The sequence below is a fragment of the Dendrobium catenatum genome, unplaced genomic scaffold (assembly GCF_001605985.2).
Source record: "Dendrobium catenatum unplaced genomic scaffold, ASM160598v2 fragScaff_scaffold_157, whole genome shotgun sequence".
In the NCBI taxonomy this organism is placed as follows: domain Eukaryota; kingdom Viridiplantae; phylum Streptophyta; class Magnoliopsida; order Asparagales; family Orchidaceae; genus Dendrobium; species Dendrobium catenatum.
Window position 1 is genome coordinate 837,180 of NW_021318619.1, and position 22,835 is coordinate 860,014.

Sequence of the window (22,835 nt, forward strand, 5' to 3'; positions counted from 1 at the left end):
CTGAATAAAGTATCTTGCATTTACCAAAAGGACTCTAGTACCAGCTGCAGGCATCATTTGTGCTTGTCCTCTATCCTCTTCTGGATTAGTCATATACTGATCCATAGGACCCCGTGCACCTCTGTTATGTATGGTAGAGGAAAAGCACTTTCCACTCTCGCTCCCGAAGTAAGCACCATGTTCGACCCTATCATCAAATTGCTCTTGTTGCAAGTGTTTTGCCATTGTACTTTTCTTCATATAAACAATAATTTCATCCTTCACCTTTTCCGGCACATTTGCACACGGTGCTACGTTTTTATGCAAGCATGATAAGTGTTCCTTCATACGGGTAACACCTCCCTTCACCACTTTTTCACAAAAATTGCATTTCAAATAAACATAGCACTTCTCTCCGCCGCCTATGTCAACTTGTACACTATACTTCCAAGAAGGGTCCCTCCGCAATGACGTAGACCCATTTTCCTTGCCTCTAACGATGATCCCTAATGAAAGAATCCAAAATCACACAAAATAATTCAAAAAATAAAAAACCCTAGAATTTCTTTCACTTGAAAAATCTAACCAAAAACTAAAAAAAAAATACCTAAAATCGATTGTGGACTTCTCCTAGAAGGCGGTCGGACACTTCAAGTTCGCCGGAGAGAGGCGGCGCCGGCGGGAGAGGCGGCGGGAAGGGAGGCCGACCGTGCGGGAGGCTCTCGGTTTCGCGAACTGGGGCTTGCGGGCAGAGAACTATCGGGATATGCCTGGAGCCGAACGGGTTTAAGGGAAAAAAATGCTCATTTTAAGTAGGTGGGGCCATTTGGATGAGGCGTACGCCTCATCCATAATTGCGCAATTGAGGCGCACCTCACACAAGGTAAGGCGTACGCCTCTACCAGGGTCCAAATTGCGTGCGCCTCGAGGCGCCTTTGGGAAGAATTGCGCAGAGGCGCGCCTCAAGGTGCGCCTCTTGTTGCGCAATTTTAAACAGAGGTTTTAATTCAATATACTGGAATTCCTGCAAGTCTCATTTTCTAGCTATAGTGGACGTAAAATGGAAAAATAGCATATTGCTAGAGTCCCAGAAAACAAGTTCAGTCGTAGAAAGTATGTATGGTTACGGTCCTGTAAGCTACAATCTTGGCAAGAAAACCAACTAAGCCATAGCGCCTCATATAGAAATCCTGCAGATAGGTGCTACAGACTCAGGAATTCAATACCACAGAAGGTTAAGGTCCAGTGACTGGCCCCAAGGGAAACTGGCAAAGCCACGTAAGGACTGAATTGGCTATTCCACATGAGGGAATTCAAAAGCAAAGATAAATTTCTGAATTCCAAAAGAATTGATGGAATGAAGCAAAAGACCGGATGTGCTGCAATAGCAATTTGGAAACGATTGAATTAGGGTATCCAATTGCTGAACCAAAGTAACTTGCATCAGCAAACTAAACCTATAAAGATAATCAAAATACTGACTGAGCCAAAGTAACTTGCATCAGCAAACTAAACCTATAAAGATAATCAAAATACTGAGAAGATAACCTGTTCTCGATAGGTCATTATCATTAATATATTGTACACAAAAATAAACTAAGAAATAACAGCTAAGTAGTAAAACAACATCAATACACGCTACTCCCGTCCCCAATGAATAAAAACTTCTCAATTTGTGTCCCTAACTATCAAAGATAAGGAAACCATGCCATGGGTTAAAGAGTAAATACCCAAAGATTCCACGGCCAATTTTTGATCAAACTCGACAAAAATTATGGACAACGAACATCACATCATGAAAATCACTCAATCCTTGCTCGTTTCATAAAACTTATCACGTCGATGCATCCAGAATATTGCAAATAACAAAAAGTAACATCAATATTGCCTGGGTCTCTACTTAATAAAAATTCAGAATGCAAAAGAAGGATTCAATACACACAAATAAATCACTTAAATATATAAATTAACATGATCTTAATATTAATAAGATATTACTATTGTTTTAAAAAGCAGGCTTGCCCAACTTTTCTGCCAGGGCAACAAAAGTCCTGCTTATCCTACAAATCCAACCTAGCCCCATAACCAGTGCAGGCCAACTCCATCTACTCGTCCTGGTTAAAAAAAGAAGTGAAATCAAAACAAAGAAAAATATTAGAAAAAAGCCTCATCTCTCTCCAATCATTCTTAAGCCCACAATCTCCCCTAATTCACCGTCTCCTATTCATGCACTCAGACCCTCAAAGCTTTACCCATAGCACCTACTCGAGTCCAGTCAAAAGCCTTCACATCTCCTTCACAAGACCACTGTAAAACTCGAAATCATCAATCGTAAGCGTTGCATGCAACTCGATGCATCGCGACGAAATTTAAGTGAATTTTCGAAGTCGTCGTATTTCGACGAAATTGTTTTATAAAATAGTACATAAAATTTCGAGCAAAACGATATAAAGAACTTATAGAAAATTTCGCACGGAATTGGAATTATAATCGATTAAGCTTTAATTGAAATTGCTATTTACTTAATAACCCTTCCTATATCCAAAAAAACTTAATATATGCAAGGGGTAATTTGGTCTTTTGGAATATCCCTAACTACTCAATGCATTAAGGGACCGAAACAATTTGGTCCTTTTTCAATTTTCCGTCTGGCCGAGCGAAACAACGAGAAGGAGACGGAGGGAGAGGGTGGACGGGAGGCTTAGGGCAAGGCTTTGGCAGCGGCTTTCTAGCGGCGGTTCGTGGAGGGGATCAAAGGGAGAACTTTGGGAAGGAGCAAGGTGAGTTCCTAAGATAAATTTTCATTATTTTCCTTTTTGATGAAGAAATTTCTAGGGTTTAATGGAAAATTCAAATTTCTTTAGGAGATTAATAGGGAAGGTTTAAGAAATGATTTTGAACATAAAAATATGTTTTCCCTAAAAAATTTTGAGATTGGAAAATTAGGACTTTCTTCAAATGTCAATTTATTTGAAAGTGCTTTCATTAATGTGTTTCCAAATGGTCCTAGGAATGTTTTTAATAGAAAAATTTAGGGCTTTGCATGATTTTTTAGTTTTCCTAATTTTAATTTAAGAAAAATCCAAAATTTATATTCCCTAAGTATTACTTAAATAAAGAGGTTATTTTGGCATGAAAATGTAATGAAAATTGTAAATTCTATATTTCCAAAAATTAGGGTTAATGGTAAATCCGAAAATGCATATAAATAATTATAAAAATGTTAAAGTGGTTATTATGGAAATTAGAATTTCTTATGGGTAATGAACTATGTTATATCGGGTTTTCTTAGATCTTAGAAGCGGAAGAGGTGGAAGTGGAGAAGGAAAAACACATAAAGTTGAACTGGTACCCTCGCACGTTGGGTAGTTCTTAAGGTAGGTACTTACTTGTATTTAAAGTAAATTCATGTTTCTAAATTTTGTTTTATGTTAAATAAAACATGTGTTTAGTTTACAATTTTCCTTTTCATGCAATCTTCTCATGATAGAATTAGATGCCTTTTTATTATTCATAGAATGCTAAATAGTTGCACTTATACTTATTGTCACATTAAATTTTAAATAAAGTTAAGTGAAATGGCATGTCCTTTAACTGAAATCTTGATAAACTTGAGGACATTCGAAACATATGAATTTCTTAATGACTTAATTCCTATGATATATATTATAATTGCATAAGCTGAACTTCGGAGCCAATGATAAATGGGCTCTTCAGAGTCAATGTTAAAGGGGCTCTTCAGAGCAAATGGTAAAATAATGACTAAATTTGACTGTGTACTAATCAGTACAAAACAATAGTACTTCCGGGACGAGTGTATTATATTATGATTAAACATTTTATGCATTTAAAAAAAAGTTATGATGAAAGAAAAAAGTTTATGAATAATGAAAAAGTTTAAGGAAAAAGTTAAAGAAATATGTATATGAAAAAGGTTATGCAGTATATATATTTCAAATGTCATGTATAAATTTTATTTTCTCAAATTCTTCTAAATGAAAATTTCATGCATAACGTCATGTTTTTATTGTTTCATGAATTTATGATAAATACCTGTTATTTGCTGAGCGTTAGCACACCCTGCTTGTGTGAATGTTTTTCAGGAGAGATTGTTAGAGAGTGATGGCTAAAAGACCGATTACCTATCATCATAGAGGATCTCAGGATGACAGGATTTTATGTTCATGTTATGTAATGTGTTGGTTGATGTATCGTGGACTACTGTAATATTTTCAGTTTATGATTTAAGAGATTTCATATTTTGATGTATTAGAGATATTTCAATTTGGAGGTTTAGTGACTCTTTCTTTCACTATTCTGTTATTGAATGATTATTGTGTTTATGTCATTTATGAAATGAAAGTTAAAAGTGTTCTCTGTACGACCTTCTGTCCTCGCCCCGTTAATTTGGGCTAGTCGGGCCGGGTCGTGACAACCACAACTCGCTCATATCCCGTTCTCTCATTCTTGCACTCACCAAACAATAGCTCCGAGCTCCGCCCCTCGCCCTTCCCTCATTTTCTCTCTATGCACCTACCCACTCCTGAAACCCTCAATAATAAGAAACGAAGAATTCAGTATGGGAGCTCTTGTAAGGCATCAACAGGACCCAAAAGAACAAAAAAAAAAGAAGCCCCTTATCAAAGAAATAAGTAGGTCATAACAAGATCTTACTAATATGGGCATCAATGGGGCCAGTCGCATTTGAAGAAGAAGAGAGTTTGTAAGACATTTGGTTCTTAAGTTACACCAACCCAATCCCAAAATATGGGTTTAAGATAAAACGGGTATATATAGAAGATCTTAAAATATTTGAAGTTGTGATCTTTGTTGTTTGACATATTAAAAATAAATTTTGGCTCTATTTATGCCGCCAAACAAACATTCATCGCCATCTTCTCCAACCGGCCTCACTAAGCATAGTTCTTTGCTCACTAGTTGACATCCGCTAACTATTGGCAATTTTCTATCTCAAATTCAATCGCATACAAAGCTTCTTTATTTACGATTTTCTCTCCACACAACTAATGCCAATGATTGCCTCCTACTCGACCTGACATCAACCACGCTCCTGGCATAGCTTCTTACCGCTGGCCTTCAGCTACCCTAACACCCGACAACCCACACCAATCCGTCACTCCCTGCTTAGCTCCTCTTCCAATTCCAAACCAACACTTGCTCTACCAACTTTGAGAACCTCACGATCCACCATCAAGCTCACCAAAACACCCACCAGTGGGCTCAGCTTCTCAACTCGGACTCCTGTGATTTCATTCTTAGCAAACTGAATACCTGTCATCTCATTATTGCACTCTTTCTATCTCTTCCTCTCTAAACCTCTCTCTCCTTTCTCTTCCTAAAAAAAAGCAAAAAGTCTTCCACAAAAAAAAATCAAGAAAAATAAAATAAGGGTAAAAAGAATAGAAATTTCCAAAAAAAGTGGTTCACCATGCCAATTTTGTCATCTTGTCATAAAAACTTTGCCAACATCGCCTTATGCATGCAAGGCAAACATGCCACTAAAAAATTTTCACTGACATCACCATGTATGTTTTTTAAGCGTGGTGTGATGAAGCTTCGAACATGTCTTAAACACTAACCATGCAAGCATTCTTTAAGCATGATAAGCAGGCTTAGCACTCTCCAAATGCCCCTTATGTGAGAAAGATGTGGCAGGTTACCCTGAAATTTGCTGTGACCGCACTTGAAAAGAACAATATTTAAATAAAACTCTATACCCAAAAGCACGGCTAAAACAAAAAAAAATGATAATTGCAAAATGATAATTAAATTGACATTTAAAATGATACATAAGTTATGTAGAAAGAACTACAAGAATCGAAATTGAACAGAAAATTAAATAGAGAATTGGACAGTGGAAAACTCAGTCGCTTGCCAATGAACATGAATAAATCCTCTCACTGACTTCTAGAACAATCAAAATCATGAACCATAACAGAACATGAAGATGAACAAGTAAGAGGCTCAATTGAAAGGTGAGGGAGCAACCTTGTGGGGGTCTATTTGAACACCAATGTGATCTAAATGCAATCAACAAAATACACTATTTTAAATATAGAATAAGAACCGAGATTGCAATTGGATCTACAACACAGACAGGCAAGTGGTCCGAATGCCATCCTTCAAAACTCAAAATGAAAATTTTGCGTAAATTTTATTGACCAATACTCGGGCAAACAATGCAGTCCAGATAATCCTAAGTCCTCTATGAACGTCACGAGGCAATCTCTAACTCAAATGTCAGCATCAAAAATCATGCAAGCACATCAAAAGTAAATTGGTTTGCATATAATCCGACAAATATGCTAAACAGTTAAACTTAAAATTAGAAAATATTGTGCGGACTTAAAACCAGACATATTTGAAGTTCTTTTGAGAAGCATGCAAATGTTTTGAAAGGTTTGTAATTATTTTGAAAAATTCAAACTACCTTTCAAAAGTCAAATTCAAACTCATCAAATTATTCATGCACTCAAGCGGCCGCCCTACCCATAGAGCAGAGTTGTAAGTCCCAATTTTTCAAGCCCTCACCCTTGATCCTTTGTGTCACCTTACTAAAAAACTTTACCCTGATGAATTATTGTAACGATAATTAAGATATATTTTTTGTAATCAAGAAAATTTGCAATCAAATATCTGTGCATGACTCTCGCAAAGATATTTTTTAAAAAATTTGCGTAAGGCCTTCAATGTCAAATTTTCTTTTCTTAAATGCAAACTCTTGATGTAGTACTTACAAAGAATAATCGCAAGTGATAGCCCACTAATCTAATCCTCTACGTATGATAGTAGAGTCAGTGAGATATGTAATGCATTGAATGCCTAAACATACTTACATAATGCAAACTTGTGAACCAGATCATTTGCAAGCAAGCTAGTAGAGTCGACAAAATCCAATTCAAAAAAATAAAATCATTCAAATACCACAATGATAGTCATGATAACTAAAAATCTTAGCTAGAGGGGATTATATTATACAGATGCGCCCAAATCTCAAACTAGCCACATTGGGCTTAAAGCTCGATGATATATGATCCACCTCCAAGATTAAAGCAAAAATCCACCCACTCTTCGCAATAGTTTACTGAGGGTGACAACTTTAAGAAAAATTTAAGTTGACAAAGAACTAATATCATATTAGGTATACCTCTATAATCACTCTCAATAATCCCATGGCATTAAGATATGGCACATGTCTTTTCACACCATGGTTTTGCTGCTAAATGATACCACAAAGATAGATTATGAACGAGGCATTCTAAATGAGTTGTTCATCGTAAAATGACACCATTAAATTATAGTCAAAGCCAAAGCCCACAATTCCATGGCCCAAATACCTTGAGTGGTGAGTTATGAGGTGCACTCAACAAGACATGAAGCTCTCTATTAACTATAATTGACTTGAAATTATCTCCTTAGACATAAAAATATCCACCTTAGGTCTATAAGGTACTCTTTAACAAAGCAACTCATGACTAACGAAAATGATTTTTTGGTCAAATTAGGCTAATTACCTCAACTGACTAAATAGACTAGAGTCCATAATAACCATGAGCAAACTATGGGATCTTCATTGGATTTGTCACCATTTCTCCGACAATCTTTTGTTAGTTAAAAGCAATAAATTTCTCAATCATAAACTAAAATTGTTGCTCCTATACATTGTGTATTTAGTGCTTACCAACTAGCCTTAACTAAAAATTCTCTCTTAAGATTGGAAGGGTAGTTAACCACGTGATTATGCCTATGAGAAACCTGAAATAAGATCTTAAAATCCTTGCAAAATATTGTCAAAATCTCTGATATTGTCTTTTATCTACAATTCAATTTATCTTCTGAATTATAGAAGATCCGGGCACATAGTTTCAAAGCCCAGAGTGATTGTTATGTAACTCTAGAATAATTATTAACATTTCAAATGCCATGCACAAATATGCACCCGTAAAATAGTTAAATTTCTTGAAAATAAAGGCACCACTAATCTCCAAAAAAGCCACCATTTCAACCTCACTTTAAAGTTTTAATACTAAATTAGAGAACGAGCTTTGTTAAAAATATGTAAAAGCCTGTCCATTTGGAAAAAATACATGGAAACATAAACAAGGCTACTAAATTGAAAACATAATAAAAATTGAATTGCCCAAAGTGATTTCCATACCTCACCAGAACCCTTCTTGGCTTGTATGGTGGAAACAATATCTAAGCATTTCTCAATATCAGGTATTTTTGCCTGTGATTGCATAATAAATAACAATTCAGCGTATGGAGCACCAAATAGACATTTACAGCAATCAGAATAACTTTTTAGAAAGAACAGATTCCTACAGCTTTTTACATAACAATCTCCCTAAGAGACTACATAAGCACAATTTGTTCTAAAAAATTCATGCCATCTGATTAATTTACTTAAAATTTTGAAATAAGAAGCCTGGTAAGAAGAAACAAATGAGGGGCAGTGGAGAATACCTGAAGATCTCTCTGTTGTGCCAGAAGTTTCATTTCCACTATCCTGTACTGCTGAAGTCTGCAAAGCAAACAAACAATTATAAGTCCATTCCTTTGCATCGTTCCTCATGTTCTGATAGCAAGCGTTCTGAAAATAAAATGTAGAAATTATGCTATGAGTTATAAAACTCATAGACATATTATGTGATTCTATATTGCCTTTTGACGACTAGGTTTTGTTGTGATGCAGTCCGGAGATATTAACCCACTATTTATACAACAAAAGCAATAATTCTGAAGATTGAACTCATATTTTCTAAAATTCTATGGTGAAGCTTTGTTTGCTTTTCATGTGGGTCCACACTGTATCAAGTAGAAAGTATTATGATGCTCCACCACATCAATCGTCAATATGAGACTCAAATTTAATGAAAAAAGCTTTTTGTGCAGAGGTTATAGAAATGATTACATTGGCAGATTACATGACAATGCCATTAAAGAATCGAATGGTCCTGAAGTCACGATTTTCTGGTTTTTTTTTTTCAAAAACACAAAATCAGATGCACTGTCTGTTTCTGCTCAGCATTTCCGTCTTTTTTACATTTGTCATCAGTTTCTCGACACATCAAAATAGTCTAGCTTGTTTTGATAATAATCTCAGCCAAATTTTAAGGGAAAAAAAAGAAATCAAAATATTGAAATGGAGAACAAGAAACCATAAACATCTTCCCCAACTTGGGATCTCAATGGTCAACTCATATCCAAGTTATTCAAATTTGAAATTTATTTAAACTAGGAATAATTTTAAGAAAAAAACTGCCCTTCCACATTTGTTTAAAAATCAACTGATTGACATGCATCAGTTCTTTATCCTCTAGACTGATAGTGCATGCTCTCAAGATCACATTTAAAAAATTTGGAAATTAGAATGAGAAAAGAGAATATAAAATAGGTGATTTTATAACTGAATTGTATTCCCCTATTACTTATATGCATAAAAGAAGTTATATTAATTATCTAATAAAGAAACAAATTTGAAAATCAGTCTTCAATTATGGAATCCATAATTAACTACACAGCAGAAATAGAAAATTGATGCCCATGACTTGTTGAATTATTGTAGATGAAAATTTACTGCCCACGAATTGTCAGAATGTTGAAGACAAAATGCTGCTGGCCACAGATTCAACATTATTTCAACATTTTCTCAAATTTAGTTGCATGTTTTAATCATGCTCAGCTTCTTGAAGGTTTTGCAAGGATGTGAACCTCTTGTGAGTAGTAGTGATGCAGAATCATTAGAACCAAGGATCCATCTCCCTTTATAGGCTTCTTATTTCATAAAATTGAGTCATGTTTTTCATTATTTGTATTTTTATGGGTTTTTTTTTTTTTTTTTTTTGATTGCTCTCTTTTCTAGAGGTTTGCATTTTTTGGATAAAACCTAAAAATTGAATCAAACATATATTGGTTAGTTCGGTTCAGATGTTAACATTTCGTTTCACTTATTGGTTGTAATTTTAATTTTCTTGGGGTTTTGGTCATTTTGATTCTTTTTTTTTTTCTTTTTGAAAAAATAATCAAACCAAAAATTGAATTTCACTACTTTGCTCCAATATTATAGAAAAAAAAACCCATGAACTATAAAAAAACAAGTAACAAAAGATCAATTTCATATGCTAAAAGCCTAAATTTTACCAAAAAATATTAGGGATTGTTCTCAATATATATTATTTAAGCTAAAGGTAAGTAGATTCCTTTTCAAAGTTAATTATATTTCAATTCATCCAAAATCAAATCGTATTGATTGAGCTGAAGTTTTGTTTAGTTAATTTTGATTTAGAAAATAGTTTGGATGGTTCAATTTTTCAAATTTCAAAATTGAAACCAGCTGGTTTAATTAATTGCATCAAATTGACCAAATGCACACCCCCTACTCTTCTCTATATAAAGGGTTTAATCCTTCATCACTAGGGCTATTAGAAAAGCTCGAAACTTGAAACTCACTCAAACTTCGACGAATCAAAATTGGCTTGAGCCAATTTAAGGTTCCATGCAAAACTAAAATAGATTTCAAGTTGCCCACCTCACTCGAATGTAATTTGAGTCGACTGAGATTAAATGTCTTACAACTATATAATATAAATATGATATATAGTATAATGTGTATATTTATGTATATAACTAATTAAAAAAAATTTTGAGTCGAATCAAAATTTAAGTTGAGCCGACTTAGCATCGAAATATTGAATTGGGCTGCAACAACTCGAAATAATTTCAACTTCCACCGTGTTTGAGTCAAGTTTGAATTCAAAATTTTTAATTAAAGTTGAGCCAAGTTCCTTTGAGCTCTATTGGATATCACCCTTGCTTTGTATGTTTAATGATGCAAGAATGAGTGAAAAAATCAATGTCTCCACAGTGGACAAACCTTCTACAATTCGTATCATGGATCTTTTTTTATCTCTTGGTTGGTGCAAAGGTAATACTTATTTCTTTGCTTTTCCTCTACCATAAAGTTTTCTTAGTCAGAGGAGGTAGTCGACCCAACCTGACATAAGGTACCTTGTCGGCAGCCATGGGTTGCTTCGTCCAAGAATACCTTGTAGACCTGGATTGGTGTTTGTCTAAGGGGATATATCTAAATCCACCTTAGCTGACAGAGGGCTTGATGCCTATCGAATATACCCTACGATCCATCGCTCAAGGGTTTGACACCTTTAGGGAACATACGGGCTTTGGCCGTGATCGTAATATAATTGTGCCATTTTGCGGCAAAACCACCCGATCAGAGGGCATGTGCCATGTCCATGTTGGCAAAAGACTGTTTGAGGATGAATCGTAGTGATACACCCGACACACATTCGCTCTTTGTGAGCTGAGGTTAATTTCAAATTTATCACCCCCGACAAACGGTTGCGGGAGGTGGATGATTTTTAGTTTTAAGTTTTTCAGTGATAGATTTTATCTCAGGAGTTTGAGCTCTTGTTTGGTTTGAGATTTGACCCCTCCGGTTGAGATTTTCGATCAACACGGCCATCATCTGTTATTAAGGTCATTTGTATTTTCGTAGGATATTGGGAGGCATTTCATAATTCAATTTGTGTCGACTCCAGTCCTTTCAAGGAGGAGGATGAAACTTGAATATAGACCCGCGCAACATTCTCGAATCGTTGAATTTGGGACTTAGATATGACGATTGGAACACATGCGGGTTGTAGCATTTGACCCTGCGCAGCATTCTCGGTCATTAGTGTTTATACTTTTAACATGTTGACCGGAGCACATGCAGGGCGGATTTAATTTAAGGGATTATATTTAACACATAAGAGGTATTTTAAAATATTTAAATATGATCCATTGTACAAGTATTTTCATTTAGAAAATGGTTCGATATTTTAATTAAGGGCCTACGAACGCCTTCTGTCCGCTTGTACACATGTTGCAGATCTGATGGCGTTGAGAGGATTTGTAGTATTTATTGCACTAGGTTTATAAATATTTGTAGATATCACTAGTGTTACGTCGATCGGAGATTTGCATTTCAAAGTGTTTCCTCAATTGTTATTTAAGGACATATCATGTTCAATGTTGAAAGAGGTCTATCAAGGTCCAAAGAACTCCCATACTATGGCTTTGTAGTCAAGTTATTCTCCCAAAAGAAGCTTTTGTTTCTTGCAAACAAGTTATAATTATAAATCCTTCATCTTTAAGGATAGTTCAATGTGTATGATAGATTTGATCATTCAAGTCAAATTCTTTATATTGTAGTTTAAATACAATTCCAAGTGGCATATTGAAGTTTAAGTTCTTATAATTATGTTGAGTGCAAGTATGGTTCGAGTTCAAGTTTGAGTCCATTTCGAGTTTAGGTCAAACATTATTTGATCAATTGTTATTTAAAATTAATTTTAAATTTGAATTATGTTCAAATCAATTTTTTAATTTTTTGTCCAAGTCCCGTATTGTTCAATGAAAATTTCGGCAACCTCCCGGCGTCTCCTCCCCACCGAGGGAGACATCGGGACGGCACTGCCGTAGTTCTTTCTACCCGGACCTAAGGTCGACGGCGTAAGGTCTTCAATTTCAAACCATCTCACCAGGATCTAAGATCGACTGTGTGAAGTCTTCAAATTTTAAAACAATCTGCCCAGATTAAAAATCAACGGCGCAGGTCTTCAATTTCAAACCATCCCGGTCTGACCTAAGGTACGACGGCCGGGGTCTTCGACACCTGTTTGAAAAATTTCTCCTTTCTTTCCATCTCACTTTTTATTTTATTTTTATTTTTATATTATAAATATAATATTATATAATAATAATAATAATAATAATAATAATAATAATGTTATTATTATTATTATTATATTACATAATATTATATTATTCCTCTCTGTATATAATATCATATATTAAATATATTATACTATACTTAATATAATATTATATTATAACATTATGTTATATAATATTATACTATAAGTCGCCAAACTCTTTGCTTGCAATTCCTTGTGGTTCTGAGAGTGTATGCGTGTGTGAGTGTGCGTGTCGTCCGAATGAGAGGGAGCATTGTTTTTATGTCGTGAATGAGGCGGTGGGTAAGTCGGCAATGGAGCGGTTGTATCGTTTGGATATGTCGGTGGAATGAGCGGTTACAGTCAACAATTTTATAATTGAATTGTATTCCCTTATTACTTATATGTATAAAAGAAGTTATATTAATTATCTAATAAAGAAACGAATTTGAAAATCAGCCTTCAATTATGGAATCCATAATTAACTACACAGCAGAAATAGAAAATTGATGACCATGACTTGTTGAATTATTGTAGAAGAAAAGTTACTGCCCACGAATTGCCAGAATGTTGAAGAAGACAAAATGCTGCTGGCCACAGATTCAACATTATTTCAACATTTTCTCAAATTGAGTTGCATGTTTTAATCATGCTCAACTTCTTGAAGGTTTTGCAAGGATGTGAACCTCTTGTGAGTAGGAGTGATGCAGAATCATTAGAACCAAGGATCCATCTCCCTTTATAAGCTTCTTATTTCATAAAATTGAGTCATGTTTTTCATTATTGTATTTTTATGGTTTTTTTTTTTGTTGTTGATTAGCTCTCTTTTCTAGAGGTGTGCATTTTTTGGATAAAAACTAAAAAATGAATCAAACATATATTGGTTAGTTCGGTTCAGATGTTAACATATCGTTTCACTTATTGGTTGTAATTTTAATTTTCTTTGGGTTTTGGTCATGGATTCTTTTTTTTTTTTCTTTTAGAAAAAATAATCAAACCAAAAATTGAATTTCACTACTTTGATCCAATATTAAAGAAAAAACAACCCATGAACTGTAAAAAAACAAGTAACAAAAGATCAATTCCATATGCTAAAAGCCTAAATTTTACCAAAAAATATTACGGATTGTTCTCAATACATATTATTTAAGCTAAAGGTAAGTAGATTCATTTTCAAAGTTAATTATATTTCAATTCATCCAAAATCAAATCGAATTGATTGAGCTGAAGTTCTGTTTAGTTTATTTTGGTTTAGAAAATAGTTTCGATGGTTCAATTTTTCAAACATCAAAATTGAAACCAGCTGGTTTAATTAATTGCATCAAATTGACCAACTGCACACCCCCTACTCTTCTCTATATAAAGGGTTTAATCTTTCATCACTAGGGTTATTAGAAAAGCTCGAAACTTGAAACTCGCTCAAACTTCGACGAAATGGCTTGAGCCAATTTAAGTTTCCATGCAAAACTAGAATAGATTTCAAGTTTGCCCACCTCACTCGAATGTAATTTGAGTCGACTGAGATTAAATGTCTTACAACTATATAATATAAATATGATATATAGTATAATGTGTATATTTATGTATATAACTAATTAAAAAAAATTTTGAGTCGAATCAAAATTTAAGTTGAGCCGACTTAGCATCGAAATATTGAATTGGGCTGAAACAACTCGAAATAATTTCAACTTCCACCGTGTTTGAGTCAAGTTTGAATTCAAAATTTTTAATTAAAGTTGAGCCAAGTTCCTTTGAGCTCTATTGGATATCACCCTTGCTTTGTATGTTTAATGATGCAAGAATGAGTGAAAAAATCAATGTCTCCACAGTGGACAAACCTTCTACAATTCGTATCATGGGTCTTTTTTTATCTCTTGGTTGGTGCAAAGGTAATACTAATTTCTTTGCTTTTCCTCTACCATAAAGTTTTATTAGCCACTCATTGATTCCCCTTATCTTTGATTTCATTGTATGCACCTATATAATTTTGATTTAAGAGTAAGTTCTAAATTCTTAAATCAGTGATTATTCTTGCCTAACACTTTGTCTGTTGTTCTCTACTTAATTGTGACCCAATACTTTTTTTTTTCCTTATTGCATGCTCTTAGCTTACTCCATTTTGTAATAATTTCTTTATAATTCATTGCAACCATTTTTTGTTTTATATCCATAATGTTTGTGATGCCCCAGAATCTAAGTTAGAAGAATTTTTCTTTTATCTTTTAATAAATAATATCAGAGCTATCTAATTTCATTTACCAAAAATAAAAAACAAAAATAATTCTAGAATTCAAAACATCTATATGTACATATGTATTCATTCTTTGAAATCATATGCAATACTTAGGATCTATACAATCATACTACCACTATTCTATCATGAGTATAAAAGAATAGCTAAAACAAAAAAAGAACAAAATCTGAAGAATCCTAACCAGCCTCACACTCCTGATCATCTGCCCTGACCTGAAAATATTTAATCACATATAATGAGCTCACAAGCCCAACAAACAACAAAATCTTATTATTGAACTCAACATAAAACAAATGATAAATATGCATGTCACCAGTCAAATCATAACATTAACATTATCATGGGGCAATACAATAGATAAATCAGTAAACCAGTACAGGTGTTAAATCACTAGAGAAATCGTAATATCAATACTACACTCAATATAGAAATTATATAAAACATTAAATCAAAACATCAATAAAGACTATCGAAATCAGGTCAATACAGTAGAATCATATAAAAATAATTGTATTCGTGTATCATATGCTTAGAAATATCATATCAGCATCAACTCAGTGTCAATGCCCAATGCACATGCTTTAAATATATATCACGTGATCAACATATTAATAACAGTAGAACAGTAATAATATCAACATCATGAGTGGAAGTAGCAGTAAAATCGTAAAATAGCAGTGATTCAGCAACATGCATTCTAATAATCATATTAAACAAGTAAATATCCTGGCTACAATGATATTTTTCCAGTATCACTGCTAGTAAATAGTTGGCTCAATAAACAGAGTTGTCATTCTTTGTCCGTTGGCATAGTAATCATCTCCTTCTAACTCCCAATCAGTATAATACGTGAATCAGTAGAGGATAACATCAAACTACAATATTTAAAAGAAAGTCCGTCGGTCCACGATCCTAAACAGATCAATCAATCTCCAACCAACAGGTCAATCAATCTTTACTTGTCTTTTATATATACATTATTATCACAACACTATAAAAATAATCTTAATCATATATCTCCATTCATTTCCAATACATTGCAGTAAATAAAATATAATTGAGCTTGATTTATTAAATGTTAAAATGTCCAAATGATAGACAACAAAAATTATACTATGCAAAAATTAACATTTTTAAAATTTAACCAAATTACCATATATTGCATAAAATAACATTGTAAGGCTTTAGTTGAGCTAAATCATTATTTTTAGGTGTTAAAATAAATTTCTGAGTAATAAAATCATTCCTTTTCAAAATCACCCGGTAAAAAATTTTCAGAATATACTCAAAACGTTTATAATCTCGATCTCTAAAACATATAAAAAGTTACACGGTGAAAGTTTTACTAATAAAAAACTATCCTCATATTTCGGTAACGAAAATTCAAATTTGACTGAAAAAATATAAAAAATACAAAATCCTTGAAATTAGAAATAGGGTAATGATTCCTTAAAGCGAGACGAGTGAATTTTCCAACTAACTTGAGAGACGAAAATCATTCTGCAACCTCCAAATATGAACTTCTCTTTTCTCTCTCCTCTCTTATCTCTCAAAATTTCCAAAACAAGTATCTATTGCCAAAAATGAATAGGGAAATGAAATTCTTAAGTAATGCATTAAGATATTTTAATACAATATAATATAATTATTTATATTATTTATTATAACTATTTAATTTTATCAATTTTTTCAATATAAATCATTTTGGTCTTTAAAAATTATAGACGACAAACGGGAGGCTGATTTTTTCGGAAGAAGAGAAGAATTTCATCGCCCAGGTGCTGAATTTGAGAGAATCCAGCGTCGAGGTGCTGATTTTGAAGGGAAAAGAGAAGAATTTCATCGCCGAGGTGTTGAATTCAAAAGAGTTCAACGTCGAGGGGTTGATTTTGAAGGAAGAAGGGAGAAACATCATCATCGAGGTGCTGAATTTGAAGGAATTCAGCGTCGAGGTGATGATTTTGAAGGAAGAAGGGGAGAGTATGAAGAGTGGTTAGAGTATAATCGTCGGAGGGATGATCGAGACACTTGGGGGGCTCTTCCCCATCGAGGAATGGGAGGTTATGGAGGATACCGGGGAAATGGAGGAGATCCAAAGGTGAGGAAGCTGAAGATGCCCATCTTCGAGGGTGAGGATGGCCATGGGTGGATTTATAAAGTTGAGCGATATTTTGCTGTCAATGTGCTGACGGAGGAGGAGAAATTGACAGCTGCGGGAATGTGCTTGGAGGGAAAAGCCTTAGCTTGATATCAGTGGCGTGACAGACGGGAGCCTATCCAGAGCTGGCGGGAGTTCAAAGGATGCTTATTAGAGCGTTTTCGAGCAGATGAGAGAGGAGACTTCTATGAGTAATTCTTTGCCCTTACCCAGGAAGGCACGGTGGCAGATTACAGGGACATGTTTGAATATCTGGCTAGTAGGCTGAATCATATCTCAGAGTCAGCTCTGGAAGGGAATTTCATGAAGGGGCTGAAACTGGAGGTAAGAACAGCAGTCAGAGTGTTGGAGCCAAGGAATCTAGGCAAGGCCTTGGAGTTGGCCCAGTTGGTGGAAGACCAGAAGAAGTCTGAAAGAGGGACTCGAGGAAACTGCTCAGGAGGCTCTTATAGGCCGACGACCACTCTTCTAGCACCCAAGGGGCCTGCATCAGGCAACATTAATGAGACCACCCGGGAGAAGCCAGTAGGAGGGGGGAGTGGGGAAAATTTCAAGAGGCTGACAGAGAAGGATATGCAGAAGAAGAGGGCAAAGGGGTTGTGCTTCAGATGTGATGAGAAGTGCATGTCGGGGCATAGGTGCAAAGACCGAACTCTTCAGGTTCTCCTTGTCTGTGAAGACAAGGAAGACAAGGAGGGAGGTGGGAGCAGATCTGAAGATGAGGAGGAGAAGTTGCACCTGGATGTGGCAGAAGTCTCTCTGAACTCTGTAGTGGGATTCACTCCGAGTCACACTATGAAAGTGAAAGGAGAGATAGCTGATCGTGAGGTGGTGGTGCTAATTGATAGTGGGGCTAGCCACAATTTCATTTCCACTCAGGTCTTTGATCAATTGGGAGTGAAGATGGAGGACACCGGTTGCTATGGAGTGATGATGGGTATAGGGAAGGTGGAGAAAGGCCAGGGGATCTATAGAGGAGTGGTGTTGACCATCCAGGAGATTCAGGTAAGGGAGATTTTCTCCCACTAGAGTTAGGAAGTACTGATGTCATCCTGGGAATGAATGTTTGCAAACTTTGGGGGAAACCAAGGACAATTGGGGAGCACTCACGATGGAATTAATGGAGGATGGGAGAAAGGTGGTTATAAGGGGAGATGCAGGGCTATCCAAAGCCATTACATCACTTAAGACCATGGTTAGGGACATACAAGAGGTGGGGGAAGATTATGTGGTGGGACTACACAGGTTGGATGCGATCAGATTAGAGGAGGAAGGGGATGTTTCTCTTTCCGTGCGACCCTTGGTTCAGCAATATAATAAGGTTTTTCAATCACCTCAAGGATGGCCACCTCCACGGGAACACGAGCATATTTCCACCTTGAGGACAAGGTGGATTTTTGGGATGGGAGTATTGTTAGACCGGTCCATGCGGGACTGACCCAGGCGCAACGAGGCGGAACTTTTGCCTCCCGTTTCAGCCGCACGCCCGCCTGGATCAAACAGGGTCGAATAGGAAGGTTTTTGAATGAATTTTAGGAGGGAAATTGAATGTAGGGACTGTTTAAGGAATTCCTTTTGATTTGTATACATTAAATAGTTGATTTTCCTAGGGTTGGGTTATCTTGAATTTGGCTGAAATTTGATATCTCTTAGATTAAGGTTTTTTTCTTTGGGCTCTAGCGGCGTCTAGAGATTTGGGAGAGATCGATCCTCCTCTCAAATAAAGGATCAATTGTATCTTGCTATTTTATTCATTGTCTAGTGGAATACAAGTCTCGCTTTGAGTTTTCTTTAAGTTTTCTTCTTAAAATATGCTGTCTTACTACTGTATACTGCAGCTTTTCTGTGTTTTCCTGCTGTGGACAACAGTCCAGTCACTGTTCTCGTTATTTTTTCAGAAGATTGATTGGACATACTCGCGATCTACAATTGTTTCCTATCACATTCACATTATCATTGGGCAATACAATAGATAAATCAGTAAACCATTACAGGTGTTACATCACTAGAGAAATCGTCATATCAATACTACACTCAATAGAAAAATTATATAAAACATCAAATCAAAACATCAATAAAGACTATCGAAATCAAGTCAATACAGTAGAATCATATAAAAATAATTGTATTCGTGTATCATATGCTTAGAAAAATCATATCAGCATCAACTCAGTGTCAATGCCCAATGCACATGCTTTATATATATAACGTGATCAACATATTAATAATAGTAGAATAGTAATATCAACATCATGAGTGGAAGTAGCAGTAAAATCGTAAAATAGCAGTGATTCAACAGCATGCATTCTACTAATCATGTTAAATAAGTAAATATCCTGGCTACAATGATGTTTTCCCAGTATCACTGTTAGTAAATAGAGTTGTCATTCTTTGTCTGTTGGCATAGTAATCATCTCCTTATAACTCCCAATCAGTGTAATACGTGAATCAGTAGAGGATAACATCAAACCACAATATTTAAAAGAAAGCCCATCGGCCCACTATCCTGTACAGGTCAATCAATCTCCAACCAACTGGTCAATAATCTTTACTTGTCTTGTATATATATTTTATTATCACAACACTATAAAAATAATCTTATTCATATATCTACATTCATTTCTAATACATTGCAGTAAATAAATATAATTGAGTTTAATTTAGAAAGTGTTGAAATGTCCAAATGATAGACAACAAAAATTATACTGTGCAAAAATTAACATTTTTAAAATTTAACCAAATTATCAGATATTGCATAAAATAACATTGTAAGACTTTTGAGCTAAATCACTATTTTTAGGTGTCAAAATAAATTTCTGAGTAATAAAATCATTCCTTTTAAAAAAATGACCAGGTAAAAAATTTTCAGAATATACTCAAAACGTTTATAATCTTGATCTTTATAACATATAAAAAGTTACGCGGTGAAAGTTTTACTAATAAAAAATTATCCTCATTTTTCGGTAACGAAAATTCAAATTTGATTGAAAAAATATAAAAAATACAAAATCCTTGAAATTAGAAATAGGGTAATGATTCCTGAAAGCGAGAGGAGTGAATTTTCCAACTGACTTGACAAACGAAAATCATTCTGCAACCTCCAAATATGAACTTCTCTTTTCTCTCTCCTCTCTTATTTCTCAAAATTTCCAAAACAAGTCTCTATTGCCGAAAATGAATAGGGAAATGAAATTCTTAAGTAATGCATTAAGATATTTTAATACAATATAATATAATTATTTATATTATTTATTATAACTATTTAATTTTATCAATTTTTTCAATATAAATCATTTTGGTCTTTAAAAATTATAGAAAAATATCCATAAAATAAATTTATTTATTTAGAAAATATTGGTGAAATTGATTTACAAAATGAACACCTGACAGTCCTAAAATTCTCACTTGTACTCACAAGTTTCAATTTTTTAAGAATTCTCACAAGTGCCCAAAAATTATAAAAAAAATTGTGTAATTAAAGTACTACAATATCAATGGAGACGATTTGTGATTTAGACTTATAATAACTCCAATATATATATATATTTGGCATAGTCAAAATATGGACTATTACAATATTGTTAGTGCTCGCTTTACTACTCCGAACCCCTTGTCAAATGCCATGCACAAGCTAGCATACCCACCCAGCAAACTTGCCCAACCACCCAGCAAACTTGCCTAAGACTTCCAATCAGCCAATAAGCATGCCTAGACTCCTGGGTCAAAAATTCATTATTTTGGGAATATTTTGCATGTACAAATACTCACCTATATTCTTGCAACAAACCTTTCCAAAGTAAACCCACAAAACTTTCCTAATCTTAAACCCTAAAAATATTTCTTATTCCAAAACAAGTCCAAGTACAGCTCAACTTACCCATTGTGAAATATCTAATTTTTACAAGTCACCGAATCCTATCTTTTAATCAGCTCTTAATCATATATTTTACTTTATCAATTACACAAATTCCTATCTTTCCTAACTCCAATATGAAATATTCATATATTCCTAACTTACTAGTCAAGCAACTCAACCAACTGTCCTTGAAGCCAACCGATCCCACGAAAATTGGTAGATCAAACCACAATCAAAACCGCATCTTTACTGATTCTGTACGGCACGCCGAAAGTCCCCCTCTCTCCACAGAAAAAATAAATAAATAATTCCACTCAAAAATAATGAGCTCCATACCAAACCATTAACTCAAGCTTTTTGTAACTTAGCCATACAATGAAAACTTCTGACCTTCCTCATTACCAAACCCATACATTTCTGAAAATCTCCGTAAACCCTTCTATTCCTCTCAATTCCACGTAAATCTTATCAGCCAACAGTCTCATAAGCCTCCAGACCATGAGTACAATTCCTAACCCTCATTTCATATTAATCATAAACCTAAATCCCTCCTCCCATAAGTCCGCCAAGACCAATAAGTTCAGGATCATGGTGATAGCGTTATGAACCTCCTTTATAGAGATAGTCCTCTTCAATATTGCTACAATGATGGGCTCATATCTGATATTGACTATAGTGCCAGAGATTGAGTGTGCTAAGCCTGAGGAGAGCAACACATACCTTTCATGTTGTTCAGTTGTCAGTTGAGATTCCATTGACCGTTCCAATATTTATTGTGTTCACGTATAATGTAGTTATGCTACCAACACTTTACATTTTACAATATATTTATTGACTAATATACTGACACCTCTACTGCCACATGTTGCAATGACATCACCCAACCATCATTGCTGCCTAGTCTACTAGTCCTTACCAAACTAATTAATATGTTAATTAACATGATGTATGGTCGGTGACGTCTTCAACAAAAGTCTTGTCATTTTCTTGTATTTATGGGAATTCATCCTAAAGATCAACAAACCTATACATGAGCCATACCTGTTGCCTCCACTACTATGGCCACCTCCTTCAATTCTTTAGAGTTCTTCGCAGCTTAGGAAATTGATGGAGGAGCATTATCAGATGTTGATCCTTCTCCAATCGAAGATATTGAGAGCAACATACTTAGTAATTTATATATATATATATATATATATATATATTGCAAGTTCTGTTATGTCTTAATTCATGTAGACATGATTAAATTTTTGTTACACGAAATGATTATTTTGGTCTTTAGTTGATTAGCTCTCTTATATAGAAAGGGCCTAATGTTTTCGTAATAAGTAGAAGGGTGAACTACTGAAAGAATCAAAGGTCATTTTCTAACTTTCTCCTGGGATAAATAACCCAACACAATGATCCATCCCAAACCCAACTTGAGAAATCCTAATTCGGGTTGACTCGAATAATCCAAAATTGACCTAATTACTATTTAGATTAGCATTAATTAGGCCATGTAAAAATAGACATATATTATTAGGTTAAATGACTTATATTCGAGTTAATTGGGAGGTGTTGATCCAAAAAAATTATGATTCATATAATAAACGGGATAGATGAGTAGGGTTTGCATTAACAAGTTTGAGTCGGATCGGATTCGAATAGAACATTTTGACCCATATAATAAATGGGTTGTGTTCATGTATATAGTATATTCAAGCCGGGTCAACTTTAGGTCCTACTAGGGGTGCAAACGAGTCGAGTCGAGCTCGAGTTAGGAGGTGTTCGAGTCGAACTGTCAAATACAGAGCTCGAGCTTGAGCTAGAACTCGAGTCGAGCTC

General features: G+C 34.7%; 1 protein-coding gene across 1 annotated transcript in view; it reads right to left on the reverse strand.

The window, feature by feature from the left end:
* The window catches only part of LOC110099477 (probable prefoldin subunit 3), a 32,921-nt gene that overhangs the window by 5,688 nt on the left and 4,398 nt on the right, over positions 1 to 22,835 (reverse strand). The window contains exons 2-3 of the mRNA XM_020826640.2: positions 8,467 to 8,524; positions 8,159 to 8,230 (exon numbers count right to left, since the gene is read on the reverse strand). Of these exons, the coding sequence (XP_020682299.1) occupies positions 8,159 to 8,230; positions 8,467 to 8,524 (130 nt within the window). The remainder of the gene's footprint in view (positions 1 to 8,158; positions 8,231 to 8,466; positions 8,525 to 22,835) is intronic.